This window comes from Rhamphochromis sp. 'chilingali', assembly GCF_963969265.1.
Source record: "Rhamphochromis sp. 'chilingali' genome assembly, chromosome: 4".
In the NCBI taxonomy this organism is placed as follows: domain Eukaryota; kingdom Metazoa; phylum Chordata; class Actinopteri; order Cichliformes; family Cichlidae; genus Rhamphochromis; species Rhamphochromis sp. 'chilingali'.
Window position 1 is genome coordinate 13,470,333 of NC_137948.1, and position 25,927 is coordinate 13,496,259.

Consider the following 25,927-nt stretch of genomic DNA (forward strand, 5'->3'; position numbering starts at 1 on the left):
TGCTGCCCTCAGGGAGAAGGTACAGGTCTATACAGGCCAGAACATCCAGACTGGCCAACAGCCTGTATCCACAGGCTGTGAGGCTCCTGAACTCTCTGCCCCCCTCTCACGGACAATAACCATATCCAACTTCTTAATAGCAATGAACTGGTCTGCATTGGTGCATCATATCTTTATTCTCTTCCCCCTCCTGCCCCCCCCCCTCTTTCTTAAATAGATAACTATCATATCTGATATCATATCTCACAGTACAATAATATTGAATGGGTTGCATTGTTGTATTTTGTCATGTTTCTCAGGTCTTTGTCTGAATTTCTACGAACATTATTGCTAAGGATTGTCTTATTGCATTGGAGTCACACTGGGTTAAATATGTACACTTGGGTTTTAAGGGGTATTTATTATTTTCTTCTTTTTTTTTGGGTTGTATGGAAGCCCCAAACGCAATTTCATTGTTCTTGACAATGACAATAAATAAATAAATACTAAATACTATGCCCTTCAGTGGTTAATCATGTTTTGAAATGTATTTTTTTTTATAATAATTACTTACCAGACATTATAGGTGGCATCCCATCAACAAATTCCGGTTATATAATGCCAATGGCATTGTTGCAATAGCTCACACTGAGCAATATCATTACATGAGAATAATTCTCTCTTGCAGCCAGGCAGGGCCTTCTGCGATTCTTACCCTGTATGGGTGTGTCCTGCCTTAGGTGCCACTTTTTCCAGTACAGCTGACTCTACATAGCAATTAACCAGAGAACTTAAGGCCAGAGAAAGGAGAATCCAGTGCCAGAAAGCCTTTTTGGTTTTCAGCTAGTGAGCTGTGTGTTATGGCTGCTTACTCTTGGTCTGTGGAGATGTGTGTTTGTTTCGGTTACCTATACTTTTTGACTTACTTTTCAGTTTAGTGACCAGCTCCTGGGTTTTGGGTTTTGTTTCTTTTTTCATAAAGGTGATAGTGGCCTGCTCATCTCTTTCAGTTTAATTAATAATAAAAATATTAATAAACCATTTTCTTAAATCTGTGATGAATATGACCTATAACATCTTAAAAACTGTAGTCATATAAAAAAGAAAACAAAAACATAAGTTTGATTGTATGCAGTGTTGAGAAAAAATAAGTGGACCACATGCAGCCTGTAAGATCACCTTTAACAGAAATAACTTGAAGTAATCATTTTTTGTATGACTTTTTTTCTTGCTTTACTTCAGTTCATTGAAATCTGTGGGAATTTGTTCATGTACATCTCGCTTAAGGTCCCTTCAAAGCAATTGAGCTGGGTTAAAGTCCCGACTTTGACAGAGCCATTGCAACGCCTTGATCACTTTTGATCACCCCTTAATCACTTAGATGTAGATTTCCTGGTGTGCTTTGGATCATTGTCCTGTTGCAGGACCCAGTTTCTGCCAAGCTTAAGGTGTTGAACAGATGGCTTCACATTTGACTAGAATTCTTTGGGACAAAGAGGAGTTCATGGAAGATTCAGTGAGTGCAACATGCTCAGATTCCATGGCTGTAACAACATAGCCATGTGATCATCACTCCACCACTGTACTCGACAACTCTTTGGAGGTGTTTTTGCTGAAGTGATTTTTTCCCCAAACATGGCACTGTGCATTATAGCCAAAAATAATCGAATCCACTTTTATAAAGGTGGTAACTAGGGCAGGGGACTGAACCAAATCACAACAACAGTTGTCTCAAGCTGCTTTATATTGTAAGGTAAAGAACCTACAATAATACAAGGAAAACAGAGAAACCACAACAATCATATGCCCCCCTATGAGCAAGCGCTTTGGAGACAATGAGAAAGAAAAACTCCCTTTTAACAGGAAGAAACCTCCAGCAGAACTGGGCTCAGGGAGGGACAGCCATCTGCCACGACTGGTTGGGGTGAGTGGATGAAGACAGGACAAAGACATGCTGCGGACAAAGACATGCTGTAGAGAGGAAGAGATTAATAATGACTAATAATTACATGTGGAGATGTTACGCGTTACTGCCCATCTATGGTCACCAGTGATGATGATGAAACTTAAAAGATTGTTCACATCTAGTTGGATAAGTTGTCCATGGGCAAAACAGGGCTTTTAAACGCTAGCATTATTAACACTGGCTTCTTTATTTTGCTGTTTACAGTCAACAAAAATGTAATATGGGATAGCATATCCAAAACCATAGTATGTAACTAGAGTTAATAATAGTCTAACATTAGTATTCGATACTGCAGTATATCACAGTGACAAGGATGTCAACATCATGTACATTGTCAGATAATGACTGGGGCAGCTCAGTGTGATGTAAAACTGTTAAACAAATAACAACATGTTTCAAATGAGAAGTCAGCATACTGTTGCCATGTTTAAGGGTGGAACAAGATCGTAAATATTTTACTCTATATGATACCGTGAATCTACTCCTGGGTGTTACGAGAGAGAGGGTTTAGCCATTCAAAGAAAAGAGCACTTACAAAGTCAAACGTATGCTAATTGATAATGATCTGCTATCCCCTAGCTACTAAATAGGCATTAATATTTCAACTGCTGCAACAAAGGAAATTTCTGTATATCGAATATGGAATTTTAAAATGTATTTAAATTATCATCTTATTATTTTATTTGATTATTTAGAAGCAAAACATTATCAATCACAGACATGGTGAATATTGAGAAGCTTTGATTAAATTTTTTTTTTTTAACCCAACAGTGTTTAAGTAGAAGACATCTGAACTTCTTTCTGACTGAACTACTAGGATGCTTCCTCGGTTCTAACTGGCTCGAAGTTAGTAAATTTCTTTCAAGAATAAAACTAATTCAAAGCTTGTTACTATCCAACACTTTAATGATTCAAAGTGTAAATGGTGATGAAAAAATGTGTTGTTAACAGTCAGATGTCTGGCTGAGACATTCTTTTCTTTGACATGCTTGGCTTCTTTCTCTCTCCTTTGTCCAAAATGTCCACACTGCTGCCCTCGGAGGAGTTCCCCTTATCTTTTAGATGCAGGTGGGCTTCTGAGTAGTAAACTGAAGAGCACAATCTCCTGTGTTGTACCATGCACTTGTAGTTATTTAGACTCCCTATAGGTCTATCTAACTCCCCTTGCATTGGACTGTATACACAACATTGTGTTTGGGCTTTCTATCCTTGAAGTGTTGTTGGGTCTGAAGTGAAGCAGGATGTTGTGTTGGGAACAAATCTTTTGGCACTCAAGCCTGGTATACCTCAAAAGTATTTTTTGTTCTTTTTTTATTGAGGGGGTGGTGTCTTTCTTTCACTTTTCTAATTCTATGCACATAATGAAGGCTCTGTTGGGAGAACCACATTAATACCTGTGCGTACTGCTTTTGTTTCCTTCTGCAGGGGCAGGGAAATGCCTTGATTTTCTAAGGTTTTGATAACCCCCAGCTCATGTTGAAGTAGTTGGAAGGCATCGAAAGCAGGTTGGTCCGAGTGTGCAGTTCAGTAAACCCTAATCATGAGTCTTCTGTTTTCACTAGCACAGATAAGAAAACTGAGATTGTTTTTCTTTACTTTAATGTATTTCATATATTTGCTGATATTTTTTATGTTGTGTACATGTTAGCTGGTATGCAAATTAAAGGAAAGGTGGGACACACAAACTACTCTACGGTTCTGTTAGGAAAATGTTGTAATAAATAAAGACTACTCAAGAGAACCACATAATCACAATAATCAAACATTTGGTGGAGACTATTGTTTGTAGTGTTTAATACTTTGTTTCTACTGTGGACAACATTGTCATGTTAAAGGCCGTGTGTCTGTCTATTTATTTGATTTACACAGTAGCCAATACGATACTACTTCCCCAGTAAAAATTAATTTCCCACAGTGTGAAAACACAATAATGGCAATAATTTGCTAGTCATCAGCAATGATCTATCAAGGGTGCTGCATTTGCGTGTGTGTATTTCTGTGTGAGCAAGACAAAAGGAACACAGAGGAAATTGACTACAGAACCAGTTCAAATCAAATGCTTTGAAATCTTCGCACCGGGTTTGTTCCGCTGATACAATAGATGCAATCAGATCACTTTTATAACTTTTCCTCTTCCCCTCATCATTTCCTCTTATAATGTAACTTCATCTACTTTTCTCTCCTCAACCACCAATTATCATTTGTTCTTTTCACTTGCCCGTTCTGTATTTTTTGATATCATCTTCTGGTTCCCTGTGTCCTCATTTTCATTCCTCACTTTCCCTTTTCAACAATTTTGATTTATTTTTATTGTGTTTTAAACATAAACCCTCGTTGCATATTTTCTTCTTCCACTTTTGTCTTCTACCAGAAGAGGGCATCTCACAAAGAATATAAAACACTCTCCAATCATCTTCTTTGTAGAGGTGGAAAAAAAGGAGGACTGAAAAAAAATCACTGATCTATTTTGATCTCCGCTGTTTTCAGGCAGGAAGTCTGGCAATCTGTCCTATATAGACACACACACACACACACAGACACTGACAGATTTCCCACAAAGACCGTAGACTTTTGAGCTTCCAAAGACAATAACGTAAATGGAGAGAAAGGCAGCCAGGGATATGGATAAAAGACAAGTAAAGATTAAGCATGAAAGAAAAAGATGGGAATCAGGAGCCCCAGAAAAAGGAGGGAGGAAAGGAGTAGCGGGAGGGGTGTTTGCAATGAGTTACGGCTGAGTAAGGTATTTCGGGCAAGAGGAGAAATGATGAAATAACAGACAGCGAAAGTACATAAACATTATGACCACAGGTGATAACTGTTTTTTAATTCGCACAGCTTTAACCTATTATAAAATGGTTTTCTATTTACACATATAAATGAAATGATGGCAGTGTACTATTGACATTAAAGATCACCATTTTATGATGAGTGCTTAGTGACACCCTGGTCAGATATTATTTTATAAGTCAGTGTATAATATGTTTGCCAAGTGTGAAAAATGTGAGACCTAGAGCAAGTATAAGCACCCATGAAATGCACCAGCATATGAGTTTGGGTGTTCATTTTGCTTATGGTAAGCATCTCATGTCATTTTTTTGTGCTAATGAGTTGAGGTTCAGCCTCGCTTAATGGACTATATACATGATTTATGGTTAACAGTGATGTTAACTGCGATGATTTTTGAACAGGTTACTGGTCAAAATTGTATTTGTATTAATATTCTTAACTTTACACGCTTCATTGTTGCAATAATTTTCTTTTTTTAACCTACACATTTTATGTTCTTAGTTACTATGTCTAATCTCTGCAGTATAAATTTTAGATGATGAGAAGAAATGATATAAATGGATAGGCAAATCACAATCATTATGATTGGTGGCCAATGAGAACTGGTTTAATTTAATTTGAGATGTAAGATTTTAATGTAAAGGAATAGTTTCACTTTGGTTTATAAATAAATTGATAACACCTTAATAAACTTCAGCAGATGTGATATAAATTTGGTCTAACTAGCTTGACATTTCAGGCACATTTTAGGTCATTCAACACTCCGAAATGACTGAATGGTTAGGGTAAGAGTCATGGACAGAGGGTCCTTAGTTGGCACTACATGCAGTGAGATGCTTAACAAAACCAAAAAATCTCCCTGGAGAACCTCTGCCAGGTCTTTACTGTAGCAGCCTTCAGTTGCTGCTTGTTTATGAGTCTCTCTGCATTCAGTTTTGTATTTAATAATTGAAAGGCATGCTCTGTTGCGCAAACTTCAGGTTACTGACTTATCCATTAAGGAATATCTCATTTCTTTACCATGGGAAACTCTTGGGTTGCTTCTACAGTAGGATTTGGTCATTATCCATTTGCACTGTGAAGTGTTGTCTGATTAGGTCTGAACCCTGTACAACTCAGAATTCATACTGCTACTTCTATCAGCACTCACATCATCATAAACACTAGTAACCTGGTTCGACTGGCACCTATACAAGTCCATGCCATAACAATGCCTCCAACATGTTTGACAAATAATATGGTATACTTGAGATCATGCTCAATTTTTCCCTTTTACATATTTTCTTTTCTTCTCATGATTCTGGTACATGTTAATCTTGGTTTCATCTGAGCAAAGAAAAACATCTTTAGAACAGCCTCTTTTAAAAGTTTTCTGGATAAGTCTAAGCTAGTCTTCCTGTTCTTGAGGGCGAACAGTTTTTCACCTTGCTGTAAAGCTTCTGCATTTATATTCCTGGAGGCTTTTCGTCGCAGACCTTGACAATGATACATCAACCTACTCAGAAGTGTTCTTGACTTGCTTAGATGTTGTTGTTTTTTTCAACTTGAATATAATTCTGTCACCATGTGCTTCACCAAACAAACAAAGTACCATGACTGAAAAGAAGCTCACATCCTAGTTCACTTAGAAAAAGAAAAGAAGAAAGGGAAAAAGAAAGTTAAAAAAGATTACTAATCATTTAAACTTGCCAGAAAGTCTAACCTTTTTTTTCAAAGATCATTCTAAGTCACCTTATTGCGCAAGAACAAAGAGAGAAATCAAAGGACATCATGAATAAGAAATCATACAGGGTGAGAGATGAAAGAAATATCAAAATACAGAATGAGAACGTGTGTTAACTTGTGCATTGATTTTAGTAATCCAAAGTCCACACTTTGATCCTCCACCAGCGCCACTGAGAGTACAAATGCAGAAAAGGTTCATATCAACTAAGGAATAAAATAGTACATTTGAAAGTACAAACTTTGTTGTCCAGACTTTGATCACTGGAGAACAAATATGGTAGATGATAGTGATGACCATGCACTTTAAAATACTATATTGTTTTTAGGATTAACAATGAACATGAAGATCTTAAAAAAAACAAAAACAAAAAAAACCCCCAAAAACAAATACAAGCTTGGAAACCTAGATCATAAAATCCTCTTTTCCCTGGTGTACTCTGGTAATCAGTTCTGACCATGTTTGATCGACGCATATATTAGTGCCCAATATTAGTGAGAATATTCAGTGCTGGAGATGTTTTGACAGACACACACACTACCAGTCAAAAGTTTGGATACACCATTTCATTTAATGTTTTTTCTTTAGTTTCATGACTATTTTAATTTTTTACAATTTTACTAAATTGTAGATTCTCACTGAAGGCACCAAAACTATGAATGACCACATATGGGATTGTCTAGTGAACAAAAACATGTTAAATAACTCAAAACATGTATTATATTTTAGATTCTGCAAAATAGCCATCCTTTGCTTTGATTACTGCTTTGCACACTCTTGGCATTCCCTCGATGAGCTTCATGAGGCAGTCACCTGAAATGGTTTTCCCAGAGATGCTGAGCACTTGTTGTCTCTTTTGCCTTCACTCTGCGGTCCATCTCATCCCAAAGCATCTCAGTTGGGTTTAGATCAGGTGACTGTGGAGGTCTGGGCCAAATAGCCCTTACACAGACTGGAGGTGTGTTTTGGGACATTGTCCTGTTGAAAAATAAATGATGGTCCAACTAAATGCAAAGCTGAGGGGACGACACGTCACTGCAGGATGCTGCGGTAGGCCTGCTGGTTCAGTGTGCCTTAAATTTTAGATAAATCCCCAACAGTGTCACGAGAGAAGCACCCCCACATCATCACACCCCCTCCTCCATGCTTCACAGTGGGAGCCATGCATGTAAAGACCATCCGTTCACCTTTTCTGTTTCACACAAAGACACTACAAGTGGAACCAAAGATCTCAGATTGTGACTCTGACCAAAGCACAGATTTCCACTGGTCTAATGTCCATTCCTTCTATTTCTTGGCCCACACAACTCTCATCTGCTTGTTGCTTTTGTGGTTTCTTAGCAGCTAAATGACCATAAAGACCTGATTGAACAGTTAATGTAAAGACACATCTGCTACTGCAACTGTGGCATTCATCTGGGATTTAATCTGAGGTGCTGTTAACTTGTGATTTCTGAAGCTGGCGGACCTCTGCACAACACAACTGATTGTCCCAACCCCATTAAGAAGGCAAGAAATTCCACGTATGAACCCTGAAAAGGCCCTGTGACGTGCAAAACATTTCAGGTGACTACATCATGAAGCTCTCCGAGAGAAGGCCAAAGCGAAGGGTGACTTTGCTACATAATTCCATATAACTTGCTTGCATAAATTCCCCTCTTGGCCCTGCAGGCTGTCTATCCTTCAAGCTCGGGTTGTCTGCCAGAGGCCTGGGAGCTTAAGGGTCTTGTGCAGTATCTTTCCTGCTCCTAGTACTGCGCTCTTCTGGACAGAGATCTCAGATATTGTTGCTGGGATCTACTGTAGCCACTCACCTAACTTGGAAGTCACTCCACCTAGTCCTCCATATTGTGTGTGTGTGTGTGTGTGTGTGTGTGTGTGTGTGTGTGTGTGTGTGTGTGTGTGTGTGTGTGTGTGTGTGTGAGAGAGAGAGAGAGAGAGAGAGAGAGAGAGAGAGAGAGGGAGAGAGAGACTTTTTTTGGTTTTATGGTAGGAGATTTTGGTTACACCATAACTCATACAGCATTATTATACCTGCTGAATATGCTGACACACTGTATTTATCTGCTTTCTTATACTTGAAATCTTGTAATTGGCTCTATTCTTATTTATAACCCTATTTTTCCTTCGCTGTATCTCATTTGCCGCTGCAATGATCCAATTTCCCCTTGGGGATTTTCAAAGTTTCATCTCCTCTAGAAATCATTTAATGCACAATGGAACAGAGAATGCATCTGTTCAGTCTATGTGGAATACATCTGACACCAATTCATGATAGCTCTCGCTACAAGGCCATACCGGTTATATCACATCTGTATATTTTCTACTAATGGATAAATAAGACATATGATGGTTCAACTAAGGAATTTAATGCAAAGTGTCAGCTGAAGTTTAGCTCCCTTCCAGGTACACTCAGTCTTAGTACATTTACTTCATATGGTCATCTGTTTCTCTTTAAATAAATATTATTTTCATTGAAAGTAGAGATCTCTCTGTCTATTTATATATATATTTTATATCAAGTTTAAGATATTTTTCCCAGTCATAAGGCATTGCAAAACATGATACATATTTCAACTGTTGTTTCTCTGTTTGTTTTTTAACTTTTCTGCTTTTACTCAGATGGGAATTTTAAATCTGGGAGCAGAATCAGAGTAACAGCTGTACGACAGCAGTGCCACAGTCACAGTGAGTGCCTGTTTGAAAGTGAGTGTTGGTTAGCATCTTTACAGAACGTCAGTTTGGAGACCAATACAACATGCCCAGGCATGCCTATGCATTTTCTGCAATAATTATCAACACAATGTAAAAGAAAAAATTTTAAATGTTCTCAGCCATTTTATCCTTTTATATTTGACTGCTGCCTGTTTGCAATGCCAAATTTAAAAATACTCTTTCATCTCTCAATAATCAAGGTAAGGTAATGTTCACAATAAATGTAGGGATTGTAGTTTATTTTTAAACTTTCCATGTGATGTTAAAAATACAAACATCTAAGCAAACAACCTAGGACGTCAGCATAAACGTTAACAGCAAACCTCTATTTCCCTGAAGATGCATACACACAAACAAATGTGCCATTTCAGAGTATCTCCATCGAACACACACACAAACGCGCACACGCAAACAAAGTCCATTAACATGAGTGTGTGTTCATTATTTATCATTGTTTATATCTTTGGTTGAATGCCAGCTAAGATAACAAGGCTAAAACTGCTGACTGTTGGGTAATTTGCTTTCACACACTTACACACTAAATTGAACAATCCGGTTTCTTTGTTCAAGCACTCACGTACTGAATTTACAGAGCTGGACAGAAAACAAAGAAGTCTCCTGTGATTATGTCTGCATATTCGTTGTTGGTTTTTTTTTTATTATTATTTTAAATATTGCTACTGGAAATACCAGGACTAAACTGCTGACTGATTCACATTTATACATTACATAAAGATGCAGAAACTCCATGGTTGTCTTACAGAGCCAAAAATACTCTTGGGTCTATGCATAAAAATACACATCACAGTGATTCAATGTTATATTTCTTGTCTCTCTCTAAGTTTAAACTTAAAATGTTGCTGACTCTATAAAAAGATGTCTTTGTTCTGTCCAAAGTGGTAATCAAGGAGATTCTCCTTCTTTTCCTCCCCCTCTCCCTGGTGCTGTGCATTCTTTGTTGGAGTGGTTTTCTCAGAAAATTGTCTGTCAAACTGTGTGGCGACAGTGCTTCGATGAGCTTGATGAGCTTCAGTATTCTGTGTTCACAGTGGCTCACAGTGCTCATGGAATCTCACCACTTGTATTATAAGCTTCATTTATCAGTGCAACATTGGAATATTAAAACCACCTGTCTAATATTGTGCAGCCCCCCCGATTATTGCAAATGAAGTGGTATTTACATAATGTCTGGCACCAGGATGTTAGGAGGTGATCACTGAGGTCATGTAGGTTGCAGGGATCGGGCCACGGTGGACTGGTCTTGATCTGTTGTACCCTGGGAATACTCGATCAAATTAGGATCTGGCAAGTTTTTGTATATTGCATGAGGTGACACTGACCTGCTGAGGCAGACATTTTGCAACATTGTGTTGTACCTTAAATTGGACATTTCAACCATTTTGTTTATTAAATGGCTAGAAATGACAGAAAATGTACAGTATCCTTCGAAGTAAGTTATCTGTGAGAGTAAATCACATTTATGTTAGTCTTCCAAATCTTCCAAAAGGCCTACTTTGAGCAAAAGAAACAATATAACTTGTTTAGCTCTCTCTTCTCTCTTTACCACACTAATCACTTTTTTACAGTAATTTATATTGACATAAAATTTACTTCAAATGGGAAAAATATCAAACCTTACTTATATTTCTTTCATGTAAGAATGTGCACAGTATGTGAGTTTGGGTGTTTACTGGCCATTCGAGAGATTAACATCAGATATGTCAGCAGTCTGATGGATATGTCACATTAACTCTAGTTTTTGTTTGTGTGTGTGGGTGTTTGTGACACCAGAAGACAAGGTATTTCATGCTAGACTCTTCCATTACCTGAGGTCAGCACTGTTACTGACAAAGTGAGAAAAATGTGTGCATGCATGTGTGTCTGTATGTGTGTGAGCAATAAACTGCACAGTGCAGGTGTGAAGAGCCACGGTGACAGTGGCTGGTCTAAACCAGGAGCTGAGTACAGCTGGTCTGGGGTCATGGGAGTTCACTCTAACCTCCCGCACACAGGAGGGTCCTAACAACCTAAAGCCTTTACCATTCACGGGCAACTGTTTGGGCATGTCCAGACAGGTGCATACCTAGCTGCTATTTTTAGATCTCTCTGTGTACTGTGATTGCAGAAAAGAAGCAACTTCTGGTTCCTACTAAGTCGACTTTTTGTGTGGAAGTTACATTCAAATAGTTTTAAGCAGTTTTCTCTTATAGAGTCCACAGTTTCCAAAGCTAAAGGCAGTGCCTCAGGTGAGGAGTGAGACCAGGAGAGTGCTCATTATATTCTTCACCATTTGCTGGGTTGTGCATCATGAAGTGGTCTCCAAGGGTGAGACTAGACTTAGGGAAAACATTCAGTGTAAACGATATTAACTGTGGTGCATGCCAGCATACCATCTTGAGCTACCTGAGAGAACATTAAAAATACAGGAGGTTTTTGGTCATAAAAACATTCTTCACCCATCATATGTCTCCTAGTGAATTCATCCTCTGTCCCAAAAAAAGTAACTCAAGTTGAGGGACCATGATTTTGTCAAAATGGAGGTGGTCCAGTACCCAGACACAAGTCTTATGGGCAGAAACGGCCCTAACCAATCTGGCGCCCTAGGCAAGATTTTAGGTGGCGCCCCCCTACATCAGCAGTGTAGTGTAATGTTGTAACAAATAATATTTCTATTAAATGAGCTTTACTTTGCATTTTAATTAACGTGGGATTATTTTTTGTATTTAGAAATAATAGTACCAACTTTTTTTTTTTTTCAACATTTGTGGCACTGGCGATACAAAAAAATGTTCAAGCATTTTTAATTTGTCATTTATTAAAATTATAAATATATATTTTAACTCAAAAGTACAGTTTTTAAATTTAACCCTAACCCTTGTGCGTGTTTTTTATTTTGACAGCGAATGCACACCTGCGGACCACTTATGTGCAGCCCTGGTTATTTAGCTCGTCATATTGCAGCCACAGAAATTATTTTGTCCATGAAACCATAAAGCTGCACTTTCTTTTTGCCTTATAGTCTGATTTGTCATAACTTCCCCGTTTTGTGGTAAGCTTTTCTTTGGCTGTCACTTCTTCACCCTGACCTGTCTTATTTGGCTCAGCAGAACTGAAATGCTTTCACACACGCACTCACATAAGCTCAGCGATTCTCTGCGCGATCAACCTCTCACATGTTTAAGCTTGCTGCGGGAGATTTCACTTGTCATGTTTCCATAGTAAGCTAACGATTAATAAGACGATGTCAGAGGAATTGGTGCACAAATTATCATGACTCACAGATCAGTGCTGTCGCTCTCTATACACAGTTCGCACGATTGCAAAGTGAAAGCAAAAAAACAAGCGCAAATTCAAACGCGACTTCAATATGTCACATATTGACAGTGGCTCACCGATGCCAATGACATAATTACCCAGCTACATTTCTGAAAGAATGCAAAAGCATTGACATATATTTTTCCTACAATAGCCCGACGGGCAGGGAAGAGAGAGAATTTTGGTAGCCCGTCTGAAAAAAATCGCTAGCTCCGGGACGTCGGGCTAGCGATATTGCAAGCCCTGTATCTGATTGAGGAATCACTCATCTTTGGAAAAGAGAGTTTATTACAGAGAAATGGCTCTTTCCAAAATAAAAGCTATACTATCCGCTTCTTCTGGGCTATATTCTCAGCAGCATGAGGAGAATCATGTGCTAACAGCTGTCTAAATGACTCGGCTAAAGTTAGTAGCATGCTTGCTTTTTTTTGTCTGCTTCCACTTGTCTTTGCACTAGGATGATGTCGGCGTAAATGTGCAGTCATATTCGTTGTGTTCCCACTAGTGCTTTCAGGTTAATCTCGTTGAAATGACCTTAACGCCACAACACGGCAAATCTCCGTTAACGAGCTACCGCCGATCGCCCCGTGCATGGGGCTAGACGGCCAACACGTTAACGAGCTAACTGCGCTAACACACTAGTTCACACCAATGTAATTGAGCATTGCATGGCACATCCAACATACTGTTTTACTTTAGTCCATGACTCGCTTACCTTCAGGGTCATACGTCACATGAAAACCAAAATAATTCCAAACGCCAGATCTGAATGAGAGTGGGGGAGGTCCATGTTAAAAGGAGAGCTTAACTTCTGTCTCACTAGCTTGCCCTGCGCTCTTCCTTCTGACGATGCTGTCTGTGTTGAGCGCTCAGTGGATCTGCGCTGGACAGTGCAGCCTAGGCGGAGTAGTCGAACACAGATTCACTAAGCGCTCAACACAGACAGCATCGTCAGAAGGAAAATTGATAAAATAAATTACAAATGTTGTATTGTTCGATACATATGCGTACCGAACCGAAAGCACTGTATCGAACGGTTCAATATCGATACGAATATCGTTGCACCCCTAATATATATATATATATATGCTATATATATATATATATTAAAAAAAACACCCAGCACGCCCCTGCGGGCGGTTTATCCTTCAAGCTCGGGTCCTCTACCAGAGGCCTGGGAGCTTGAGGGTCCTGCGCAGTATCTTAGCTGTTCCCAGGACTGCGCTCTTCTGGACAGAGATCTCCGCTGTTGTTCCCGGGATCTGCTGGAGCCACTCGCCTAGCTTGGAAGTCACCGCAGCTAGTGCTCCGATTACCACGGGGACCACCGTTACCTTCACCCTCCACATTCTCTCGAGCTCTTCTCTGAGCCCTTGGGATTTCTCCAGCTTCTCGTGTTCCTTCTTCCTGATATTGCTGTCATTCGGAACCGCTACATCGATCACTACGGCCGTCTTCTTCTGTTTGTCTACCACCACTATGTCCGGTTGGTTACCCACCACCATTTTGTCCGTCTGTATCTGGAAGTCCCACGGGATCTTAGCTCGGTCATTCTCCTATATATGTATATATATATATATATATATATATATATATATATATATATATATATATATATATAATTATAATAATAAATTATAATTTTTTTTTTTTTTTTTTTTTGTGTCCCGTTTGGATCTATAGCCATCAGAATTGTTGTCTTGAGGCCAAGAAAGATGCCAAGAGGATTTATTTTAAGTGGATCATCATATTGGTCCATTTGATTGACCTTTATTATAATTATGAATTTATTTTATTTTCAGTTGCAAACGGGACAGACATGACTGTGGGATAGGACAGGGGGAAAGAATGAAAGAAAGAGGGGGAGAGAAAGAAAGAAAACCAAAGGGGAGAAAAAAAAAAGAACAATACAAAATTTGTAATTTATTTTATCAACTTTCCTTCTGACGATGCTGTCTGTGTTGAGCGCTCAGTGAATCTGCATTTGACTACTCCGCCTAGGCTCGAGAGTGCAGCCTAGGCGGAGTAGTCGAACGCAGATTCACTGAGCACTCAACACAGACAGCATGGTCAGAAGGAAGAGCGCAGGGCAAGCTAGCGAGACAGAAGTGGACCTCCCCACCCTCATTCAGATCTGGCGTTTGGAATTATTTTGGTTTTCATGTGACGTATGACCCTGAAGGTAAGCGAGTCATGGACTAAAGTAAAACAGTATGTTGGATGTGCCATGCAATGCTCAATTACATGGGTGGGAGCTAGTGTGTTAGCGCAGTTAGCTCGTTAACGTGTTGGCCGTCTAGCCCCTCTGTATAGGGTAGCTCGTTAACGGAGATTTGCCGTGTTGTGGCGTTAAGGTTATTTCAACGAGATTAACCTGAAAGCACTAGTGGGAACACAACGAATATGACTGCACATTTACACCGACATCATCCTAGTGCAAAGACAAAAACAACAAGCATGCATGCTACAAACTTTAGCCGAGTCATTTAGACAGCTGTTAGCACAGGATTCTCCTTATGGAGACCTGATATGTTTAATATGCTGCTGAGAATATAGCCCAGAAGAAGCGGATAGTATAGCTTTTATTTTGGAAAGAGACATTTCTCTGTAATAAACTCTCTTTTCCAAAGATGAGTGATTCCTCAATCAGATACAGGGCTCGCAATATCGCTAGCCCGACGTCCCGGGGCTATCTCTGCCCTGCCTGTCGGGCTTATTGTAGGAAGGAAAAATATATGTCAATGCTTTTGCATTCTTTCAGAAATGTAGCTGGGTAATTATGTCATTGGGTGAGCCACTGTCAATATGTGACATATTGAAATCGTGTTTGAATTTGCGCTTGTTTTTTTGCTTTCACTTTGCAATCGCGCGAACTGTGTATAGAGAGCGACAGCACTGATCTGTGAGTGATGATAATTTGTGCACCAATTCCTCTGACATCGTCTTATTAATTGTTAGCTTACTATGCAAACATGACAAGTGAAATCTCCCGCAGCTTAAACATGTGAGAGGTTGATCGCGCAGAGAATCGCTGAGCTTATGTGAGTGCGGCAGGATATATATTTCACTACGATGACCTGGATGACTGAGAACCTTCACAGACAGATATATATTTTAGTTCTGCTGAGCCAAATAAGACAGGTCAGGGTGAAGAAGTGACAGCCAAAGAAAAGCTTACCACAAAACGGAGAAGTTATGACAAATCAGACTATAAGGCAAAAAGAAAGTGCAGCTTTATGGTTTCATGGACAAAAGAATTTCTGTGGCTGCAATATGACGAGCTAAAAAACAACACGCACAAGGGTTAGGGTTAAATTTAAAAACTGTACTTTTGTGTTAAAATATATATTTATAACTTTAATAAATGACAAATTAAAAAGGCATGAACATTTTTTTTTGTATCGAAAAAATATCGAACCGTGACACCAAAGTATCGAACCGAACCGAACCGTGAATTTTGTGTATCGTTGCACCCCTAATATATATATATATATATATATATATATATATATATATATATATATATATATATATATATATATATATGCCACACTTTAACAGCCACACATCAAGCTTCACACACTTGTCTTTGTCAGCCCATCATCCGCTCCCTTCCATTTCATGAGATGGTGAAATACACACCTCTCCAAGTCCCAAAGGACCCCAGAGTCTGCCAATAGGAGAGAGAGGCTGAGAATGGATGATGGGACGATATTTAAACGACACGAACACATACTTCCTCCTTTCACTCCCTCTCCTTCCTTTTCCCGTCTTCTTCGATACATCACTCACCATCTCCTCTGCTTGCCTCTCTCACTCAAACCTCCCTTTGTTTCCATCGCTCGTCTCTCTTTACCACACTAATCACTCAGATTAGTTTTTTTTCCTTTGGTAAAGAAATTAAGCTTTCAATATCAAGTCTAGTATGAAACACACATACACACACACGCACATCTGATCAACATAAACTGCAATGCAGCTGTGACAGCAAAGACCAATCCATCCACTAATTGAGATCATGTGCCTATTGCTCTGTTTGCCTGAAGGAAATGACAAACATTCTGCTAAACAGCACTGACTAAAAGCTTCAGACAGAGAATGCTTTCCACTCTTTCTCGTCCCTTTAATCTAATTTGGCATAGAACAACACATCTTTATTTACATATAAGCACTGGTACCTCATTTTCAATGAGGTAAGTCTAATTTTCCTTTAGTTGAAGTAATTGAAGTAAACATTTTGAAATAATTTGCCAATAATAAAGATTTTTTAGACAAAAAATGAAGGCATAAACATTTAAAGGACCCAATGCTTACTGCACATCAGATCTTCTGAAACTGTCTTGCATCTCAGTAACTCATTGTGGAGATGTGAGCATCAAACATGATTGGTTAAACATTTTTCTTGGTAGGCAGCTAGTATACATATCTTGGAAATGAAAGCAATCTCAAGTCAATGAAGATGCTTGCTCAAATGTTTACTCTGGAATTCATGCTGAAACAGTGTACAGCGCACATTCATGAAGGGTGACGTTAAGGCCCAAAATCTCAACTTAGTTTTGTAGTGAGTATTCACATACAAAGAAAAGATGGAATGCAGATAAAATACTGAAGTCAGGGCTCATAAACAGGAAAATGTGCATCAACATTTAATTATATCGCATCATATGAGACTTTATAAACTAATTTTCCAAGTCTGACTATGTTAGATCCACTTCAAAGAAAGTTTCAGTAACACCCATGAACAGTCGTCAACTCTGGCAAAAACGGCAGCACTTACTGAAAACTCACGATATCCTCAACAACTCAACTCAGTATCACCATCATCAAAGAGTAAATAAACATTTACACTCTGCACTGTGCATGGTAATAATAAAGGTAAGCAGAGGAGTAATTAATTCAGATGAATGCCACCCAGAGCATTTGTGGTGACTAGGAGGTAAAAATATAAATTACTGCAAAATATCTTATTGACACAGGCCCATTTTTAAATTCCTGATTCATTGCTAAGTATTGATATTCAAGTATGTTAAAATATAGTATGTACAAAAATGCTTTTATCCAAAAGACAGTATTAGAAACTTTCAGTCACAGGCCTTTAAGGAGAAATGTGGAGTGCCTGGCTGGGATCTTGGTGGGTTTCAGGGGGTTAAAGTAAATTGGCTGAGTTTACAGCAAAATTAAGCCATTAACGGGAGTCACGTCAGCCCAGAATACGACAATCAAAGCTGATGACCCTGACCTGTAGTCATTGCTGTCTTTGTCTGTCTGTTCCCTTAGTTTTATGAGATACATGAGCTAGAATTGTTTTGGCCTCTTTTATACCCTGTCGTATTTTTTTGTTTCAAACTATTTATGTAGCTATAACCACATTGCTAATTAATGATGGCGATTTTTATAGATTTTCCAATTGTTGTTTTAAAACCTTTTGTGACACTGATCTGAGAAGTACCACAAGAATACGATTTTATTTTATGACCCCACTGATTGGCAGCCAATCAGGACTTAAAAACAATAAAAGCCCACTGCACTCACTGCCAGTAAAATTTTTATCAGCATAAAAGCTGTGTGTGTGTGTGTGTGTGTGTGTGTGTGTGTGTGTGTGTGTGTGTGTGTGTGTGTGTGTGTGTGTGAGTGTGTGTGTGTATGAATGCTGAAACACACTGCAGACCTCTGACAGTTTTATAGTTATTCATAGACTATTTATCGCTTCGGTGTGGTGAATTAATAAAGCTTCTGCACAAAGTTACACATAAATGTTTCAACTCAGGAGTTTCAACCACACTATAAAAACGAATTCTGCTGTTTTAACATACACACTTAGCAAAACTGGACAATGGTTTTGTAAGGCCAAAGTTGAAATGCAATTCTCAGTGTTGTAAAATCGCATCTGGTTTATGGCTTAATGTTGTAGCAGAAGTATTTTAATAATTTACGCACATATTAAAAGAGGTCATTATGGAAGCACACAAGGCAGCACATTACAAATTACATTATGCTTAGCCAAAAAGAATAAGCAGGTAAAAAAGAAAACACTCACTCTACACAGTGCACACTCTAAGACACACACATGCACACAAACACACCACGCTCAAGTCCAGACAGGAATTAGGCAGGCTGATTGGTGAGTGACAACTGAAATTGAATTTCTCTGCTGTGAAGGCCCAAAGGACTCAGGGGAGAACATAAACACAATCACATGTGAGTATCGGTACACACAGGCATGAAAAGGCACACACACGTCAGACATATACACACGTCAGCATGAACAATTGCTGAATAATTGCTGGCACACACACAAATACACGCACATATTCTTTCTCCCTCAGCTTCGCTTTCTCTCTTGTTCTCTTTCTCTTGAACAAATACAAATACAAACACACACACACATATAAACTTATATCCCCACCAGTCCCTGCTCTCCAATTTACTGCCAAAGCTGTCTCTTCAAAAGCAAATCTCTTTTTTTTTTTCTCTTCCCAAAACATCACAATGGCAATCACATCTGGCAGCTCCAAACAAAACAAGTTTGAGAAAGGCCATCATTATACTGTGGCCAGCTAGATGTGATTTGAATTGTGATGATGAAAATGACAATCACTGGGCCACACATGATGCCAACTCCCACTAGCCAAATTTGGAAGAGAAATTTAGGAATTATGAAGGGAAATTTAGTTGTGCATTGGTGTTTCTGAGCTTGTAAGTTAAAGAGTTTCTATTCTTATGGCATATGCCTTATAAAATAATAGCAGATAACTGTGCTTGCAAAATCAGTCAACATAATACACCCCAGAGAATCTTCTGCTAACATCCACTGACAGATACCACAAAATACCTGCAGAGCCCCTTTGTGACCTTTGTCACATAGGTCCCCTTTGTCACAAAGGGGACCTATGTAAGAATAAACCAGTGATTTCAAAGTTGTGGCTGAATGGTATATATTAGCTACCTCTGAACTTACTTTGCTGTGATTACAATGATACAGTACAGGCACATTATTTACATGATGAAAATAGTGTTGTTTTTTTACTTCTTTAGCAAAGTTTCAATAATTTATCGCAAACATTTGATTTTAATGGAATTTTTAAAGCCATTGTATTTGAATTGCTCACTAATACAGTAACTGCACTACATGCAGCTTTTTTTTGGAATACAATGGAGGCTCCCTGGTAAGCAGAGCATGAACACTTTTTAAAGTACACTTTGTGCCAGATTGCAGCTAAATTACTAAAAACTCATATTGCCAAATTTCTCTGCTGGCAGACTTAATTTGTCACACAGCTGTGCTCCAGTAAATATAAATACACATCTTCAAATAAGCAAAGAACTATGATGGAGAATTGCATCACTTATAAATTCAGTCTTTTCCATTTAGCTATTCGCACCATGATTTGAGGTCTAAATCATGCACTGCGCATTTTAAGCAATATACTTGATGGTTGCATTTTTCTGTAAACAAGTTATAGTCATCAAGAAAAAGGGTGCTGCGTGACCATGTTGCTGCTTATTTTTTCAATTATTCATTGATTTCATAAACTAACAAACTACTCCTCTCAGATAAGTCGATCCATATCTCTGAACCAGCTGAAGACTCAGAGCTGGCTGTTAGAAGGGAAATTAGTAAATCATAAGAAATTCCAAAAAAATATTCAGATTTCTCCAGTGAGCAACAATCCTCTCCTGGAATTTTTAGAAGGCGAAATTCTACACTGTTCACTCTTTTATGCACTATAATGTTTTTTTTTTTTGGAGGAAATTAGTAAGCGCCCGAGGTCTTCTGCTTCAAAACTGCAGTCAATACTAATACTTCACAGTCTAAACTATAACTTTGCTCTGCTCCAACTGTGATCTCATCTGTTGATCTCTATCTCTAAACCAACTGAAGAAACAGGCTTAAAGCTGGCAGGGAAATCATGCAGCTATTACACTGGCACTTCATAGTCTAAATTGCTAATTGTAACTTTCCTCTGCTCCAGTTGCTACCACCCTTTTTTTTCTGAGTAAATTCCCACCATTGCTTGCTTTCTCTTTCTCCATAGGTCAATCACAAACTCACTAAACTTACTTTTCTGTGAAAGAAACGTGCAGCAGCCAGCAGTGGGTTAACAAGTAACACGTTAATATGTCTTCTTTCTGACATGAGATTCATGTTTACTGTGACAGTTTTAAAAAGATAAAATAATATAATACTGTGTATAAGGTGTGTTGCTCCATCTCCTGTTATTTATTTAAACAGATCCTAATGTGGTATACAGTCACTATGTTTTAGTCTGGATGCTAGATAAACCCATGTCTGATTTATTTATCTATCACAGATATAAGTAACTCCTTTCCAATATTACGTCTGTGTCTTCTTGACTTAGCATTTCGCTTATTGCTTTTTGCTAAAATCTGACCTGAACTACTTTCAGGCTGGAATGTGTTAGTGTATACTTTGGTAACAAGTTTTTGCACCAGTGACTGAATGTCAGACTATATGTCAGCTCATCCACCACCCACCTCCCTCCATGAGACACTGAAATAGCCATGCTTCCAGGCCCTGAAGAATCGTCCATTTAAAATAGAAAAATTAATTATTGTCTTTCTGCAGCAGCAAAAACAACATCATGTGTATCATATGCATCATTCATAGACATAGCTGATAATTGGTGCCACATATAAACAATACATAACATAGATGGCTTTTAGTACAATTAACCACCTGAGTCGAGTTTACTGAATAGCTTCCTTAGCACCCACCTATCACATAACACCAGTCACACCTCTAACAGGCAGTTTGAACGAACTACTTTTTTACAAGACTATAAATGTATTTATTTTGATATATAGAATTCTTTGAGGATTGTCTGTGAAAAATATTTGTATCTGCCTCTGTTATTTTCACACAAACGGCATGGCCTATGCCATATCTTCATCTCTTTTATACTTCTTGCTTGCTGTGTCTTCCCTGAGGCATTTACCCATCCACCTCTCGGACCCTTTTTCTCCCATCTTAATATTCTGAAGTTGCTTACTGAAACATAAGGCATTATGTGGAAAGACTTTACTAGAGGTTTACAGGGGTCAAATTCTGCCTCATTCACATTCTACTATCACAGTGTAGGTTCTTAGGCCCCGGGGCAATAATGGATATTGCATGTGTGTATGATGTAAGCCTTAGAAAGTGTTTACAAAGCAGGACATGAGCCTTGGTGTGTATATATTAACAGGATTAATAAAACACACAAAAAATAAGGACATAGTTAAAATTACAGTGATGATGGAACAGAGGAGCAAAGTCTAATACCACCTATACTGAATACACAATGAAGAAAAACAGGTTTGGGGATGAGCCTTCAATGTCTTTGTTGATTCTCCTGGATTACTTTATTGTGTCCTCCCACAGTGAACATGAATCTAGAGTTTATAGTTTCAATGTCAGCCACTATGCAGGTATTTGCTTAGGTCCAAGAGATGTGGACAAAGATATGAACAATGTGTTCATGTGAACGACAATGAAGTGGAATCAGTAACCGTAATAATATATGTTTGACTAAACAAACTTCATATAGAGTGAAGACAACTGATTAAGATTTAATTTGAAGAAAGAACCCTCCCCCCAAACACACACACACACACACACACACACACACACACACACACACACACACACACACACACACACACACACATAAATTATCATCACTCCCATGTTCCATTACATTACAGAAGCCCTTTTAAATGCACTCTCTCAGATTTTTCACATAAACCCCCACATAAACACAAGCCCATATAACATTCTGGCACTTTAATGATATAAACACACACACACGCTTCTTACCGGAGTGAAGTTCATGACTTTGAGAATCCAGATGGTCAGTGCCAGGTTGACAATCATGGTGACGAGGAGGAGGAGGATGAAAAAGTACAAGCATCTCTTTCTCCAGCCATAGATTCCCACTGCTGGATAAACCTGCGCACCACAAACTGAAGCCCCTCTCTGGTGGAGGGGGTTGGGCTGTGCTGCAAGGATATACTGCTCCTGGGTCATCTGAGGGAGACACAAATATAATGTTACATGTAAGATGTAACATTTTTTTTTGAGAAATTTCTCTCATTCTTCAATTTTATTTGAAGAATATCTATATACTGACATTTTTTTTAAGAAATGGAAATGCAGAGGGTTTATTATCCCTGTTTGTCAGCTGTAGATGCCCTAGTAAAATACTGAACATATGTTGTCTATTATTGTGAATGTTTGTATTCATTTAGTTATACAAGGATGATAAACAAATGTGGAGAAATGTTATGACTGTGAAGAAACAAATTCAAAAACAAGCAATTAATGGAATCTTATTTCTCCCTTTCAGTCAGTGTTGTGGCCATTTTAAGGCATAGGTAAGCCTGTACCAGATGCCTCCAGTTGGAGGAACACTGTTAATGTACAATCGGTATTAGCTATTACACCATATAACTGTGATTTGTCTTTTATTTGCAGGTGTGTACTAAAATACAGTCAGATCTAGCCAACGCATAAGATAAATGGTCTCTACATTTTGCATCCAAAATAAGAGTTTTTGGAGCTGATCCACAGGCGCTAGATCCGGGCCAATCTCATACTGATTATAACTGCAGCTCATTAAAAAGAAAACTAGAAATAAGTTACCCTGAGATGTGGATACATCAAAAAAAAAACAAAAAAAACTCCAGCATTAGACCTTATCATAATAAAACTCAATGATAACTTGGAAATGACTAAAAGAAAGTCTTAGTCGTTATTAGGAAGTGTTACATTAAAAAGTTGTGTAGGGCATCAAATTGTTCAGAAATGTCTCTGTATGCAGCATAAGCAACAACAGGAAGAGGAGAGGCTAAACTTTCAGCATTTTGGAGGAAGGAAGAACAGAAAATACAAAAAACATAAGATAGCAAAAAAGAGGAAGAATGGAAGCATTTTAGAGTTTTGAGAGTGAGATAACAGGAGAGAGAAAGAGTAAGACCAAAGCATGATAAAAATGAGATAGAGGTGGAGCTGTAAAGTGGAAAGATAGCACAGCATTGAGTACTGAGAGATAGGAAGGGAGGCTGGAGAAAGAGAGAGAGGGCAGATAAGATGGTAGAGGAGGACAGAGTCCATTAGTTGTGGTGCAGCAATTGGAGTCATTGGTGGCAAGAGATATGGACACTGGCTGCAAGGCACTATTATCTCTGTCCATCTGACTCCCTAACTCTCTTTCACTCTTTTACCCCACTCGCTATACCTCAGATTCCCTCTTGGTTCCTTCATGCTTTCTCCCTAATTCACCTCCTATCTCACTTTTGCACATCTCTCTCTCTCTTCCTCTTTATCAGTCTCTCTCTTTACGTACACACGACACAAACACACACATACACACACAAACACACATTAAGTCTTTATTTGCTGAGACTGCATGACCTTAACACCTCAGTGACTGTTGATTTTTCTTCCCCCCTGCAATGCCTTTTCTCTATATAGTCTCACATGATGATACCCAACAAGCCTTGATGATAAACAAAAAATGCTGACTTTTGCCTTAGCCTGCAGAAAAAAAAGAAATGCAGGCTTTGCTTGTCTAAGTTTTATTGTTTCATTTTGGGGAGAGGAGCGTCTAAAACAACTATCAGCTTGTGATTGGTGTCTCCACAGGGGTCCTGTTTCTTATACGTAAGAGGCAAACCCCAAGGTCTGCTTGAGTTATTCATGCCATGACAGTGTATAAAAAATAATAATTTCCCCCAGGGATCAATAAAGTATTCTGATTCTGATTCTGATTCTGAAACACCATGGAAGTCTAAAAAAAACATTAACAAGCTTTTAAAGCTAACAGCTTAACCTTGAGGAGGATTGATAGTGGGGCCTCAGCTCCTCTGTCTCCTTAAGGCTAGGGCTGTCTGACCCATGAGTTTTAGCACTGAAAATAATGTAATAATGTAAAAAATGACTCTTTAATATTTATGAGTCAGAATAACAACATGTTGTGGCTGAAGATTTACTTTGATGTCTTGGGAAACAGCACTGTTTTCTTCCTCTTTCCATTAAGGATTAAACTCCAGTTCTTAGATGGTCTTGCCCCTCAAACTGATGAAGATTACTAAGTATAAGATGAGGCATAAGATAAATTTTAATTTAAATTATTCATTACATAGTATTTTTTATTGGATTCAGTTAAATCCAGTGTATCCAGTGTACCAAGCAGCAAATACAAAGAGGACACAGGAAAAATATCTTCAGAATGTTTTTTTTAACCCCAAAAAGTTTAAAAAGATAAAATTCTAAATATAATAATCGGGCCCATAAAAGAGGTCAACTAAATATAACGCTACTCAAAAGTAACTTCCAGAAACCTAATCACACAAAGTAGACACGACCTAACTTACAAACTGACCTAAACACAAAGACACAGGAGGGTAACCTTTATAGTGGTTTGACCAAACCATTTACACACATGTTTTATTTGTTCCTGAGTAAATCGGTGTGGCTGAGATTAAAGTTATAGTTTTCACACAGTTGTACAGACGTCAAAAAGAAAACAGATTGAACAGAAGTGTGGGATGGTAGGGAATTTACTCCAGTGTCCAGTTATACTTTACATAGCAAGGAGCAGACGGCTGAGTTTATTAAATTCCACCGAGACTGCTTGTGACGCAAATCTGAAGGCTAGACCATCCCATTTCACAGCTTTGCACTTCCAGCCTTCTCGGTCTTCGGAGGACCCGGCCTTCGCAGTCTACATGGGCCGGGATGCGGAAGGATGCAGCCCCTGAACTCATACACAGCTATTGTGTTTCCAAAGTCCTCAGCCCTTGGCCAGAATTTTAGGATATCAGTAGAACTTTTTAACCAAACCAATATTAACTAATCTAATCCAAAATCTTACTCTAATTAACTATAATCTAATAGCGTCATCACACGGCAGTATTACTGTACTTTCCTTTACATGGCAGGAACCCTTTTCCAACTAAATTAACAAAAATACTGGATGAATAAACTGTGACAAGAGAAAGCAGAAGTACATCAATATGAGGCAGAATTGTGCCCAAGACTGAGTCAAGAGCAGATCAACATTACCATTAGCATCTGTAGCAATCATGTCAGTTTTAAGGCCAATATTTGTTTAAATGGAGGAAGAAAAAAACACTTTTGAATACCAGATTTAAATGAGGTGATGAAAGGATGTGATAGATATTGCAATCTGCTTTTTTTTGGCAAAAGAAAAGCTGAGGCTACTTTAGATGTGCATAAAAAAACAAGCATTCAACCTTCTATCAAAATGTAACCCAACTGATTTATATCCAAGCGTAATTTGGGTATGCAACACATATTAATGCCAAGTGCAATGAGGGCTTAATATCTGTCAAATGGGCTAATGGATTACAATATTTTTTGCCTTTTCACAGTGAAAAGAAATCTCCTGCAACAGACACAGCAGTTTCAGCTATTT

General features: G+C 38.4%; 1 protein-coding gene across 1 annotated transcript in view; it reads right to left on the reverse strand.

The window, feature by feature from the left end:
* LOC308394739 (zeta-sarcoglycan-like) overlaps window positions 1–25,927 on the reverse strand; it is a 378,502-nt gene that overhangs the window by 150,778 nt on the left and 201,797 nt on the right. Inside the window, exon 2 of the mRNA XM_080879204.1 lies at window positions 22,306–22,515. Coding sequence (XP_080735330.1) covers window positions 22,306–22,515 — 210 coding nt within the window. The remainder of the gene's footprint in view (window positions 1–22,305; window positions 22,516–25,927) is intronic.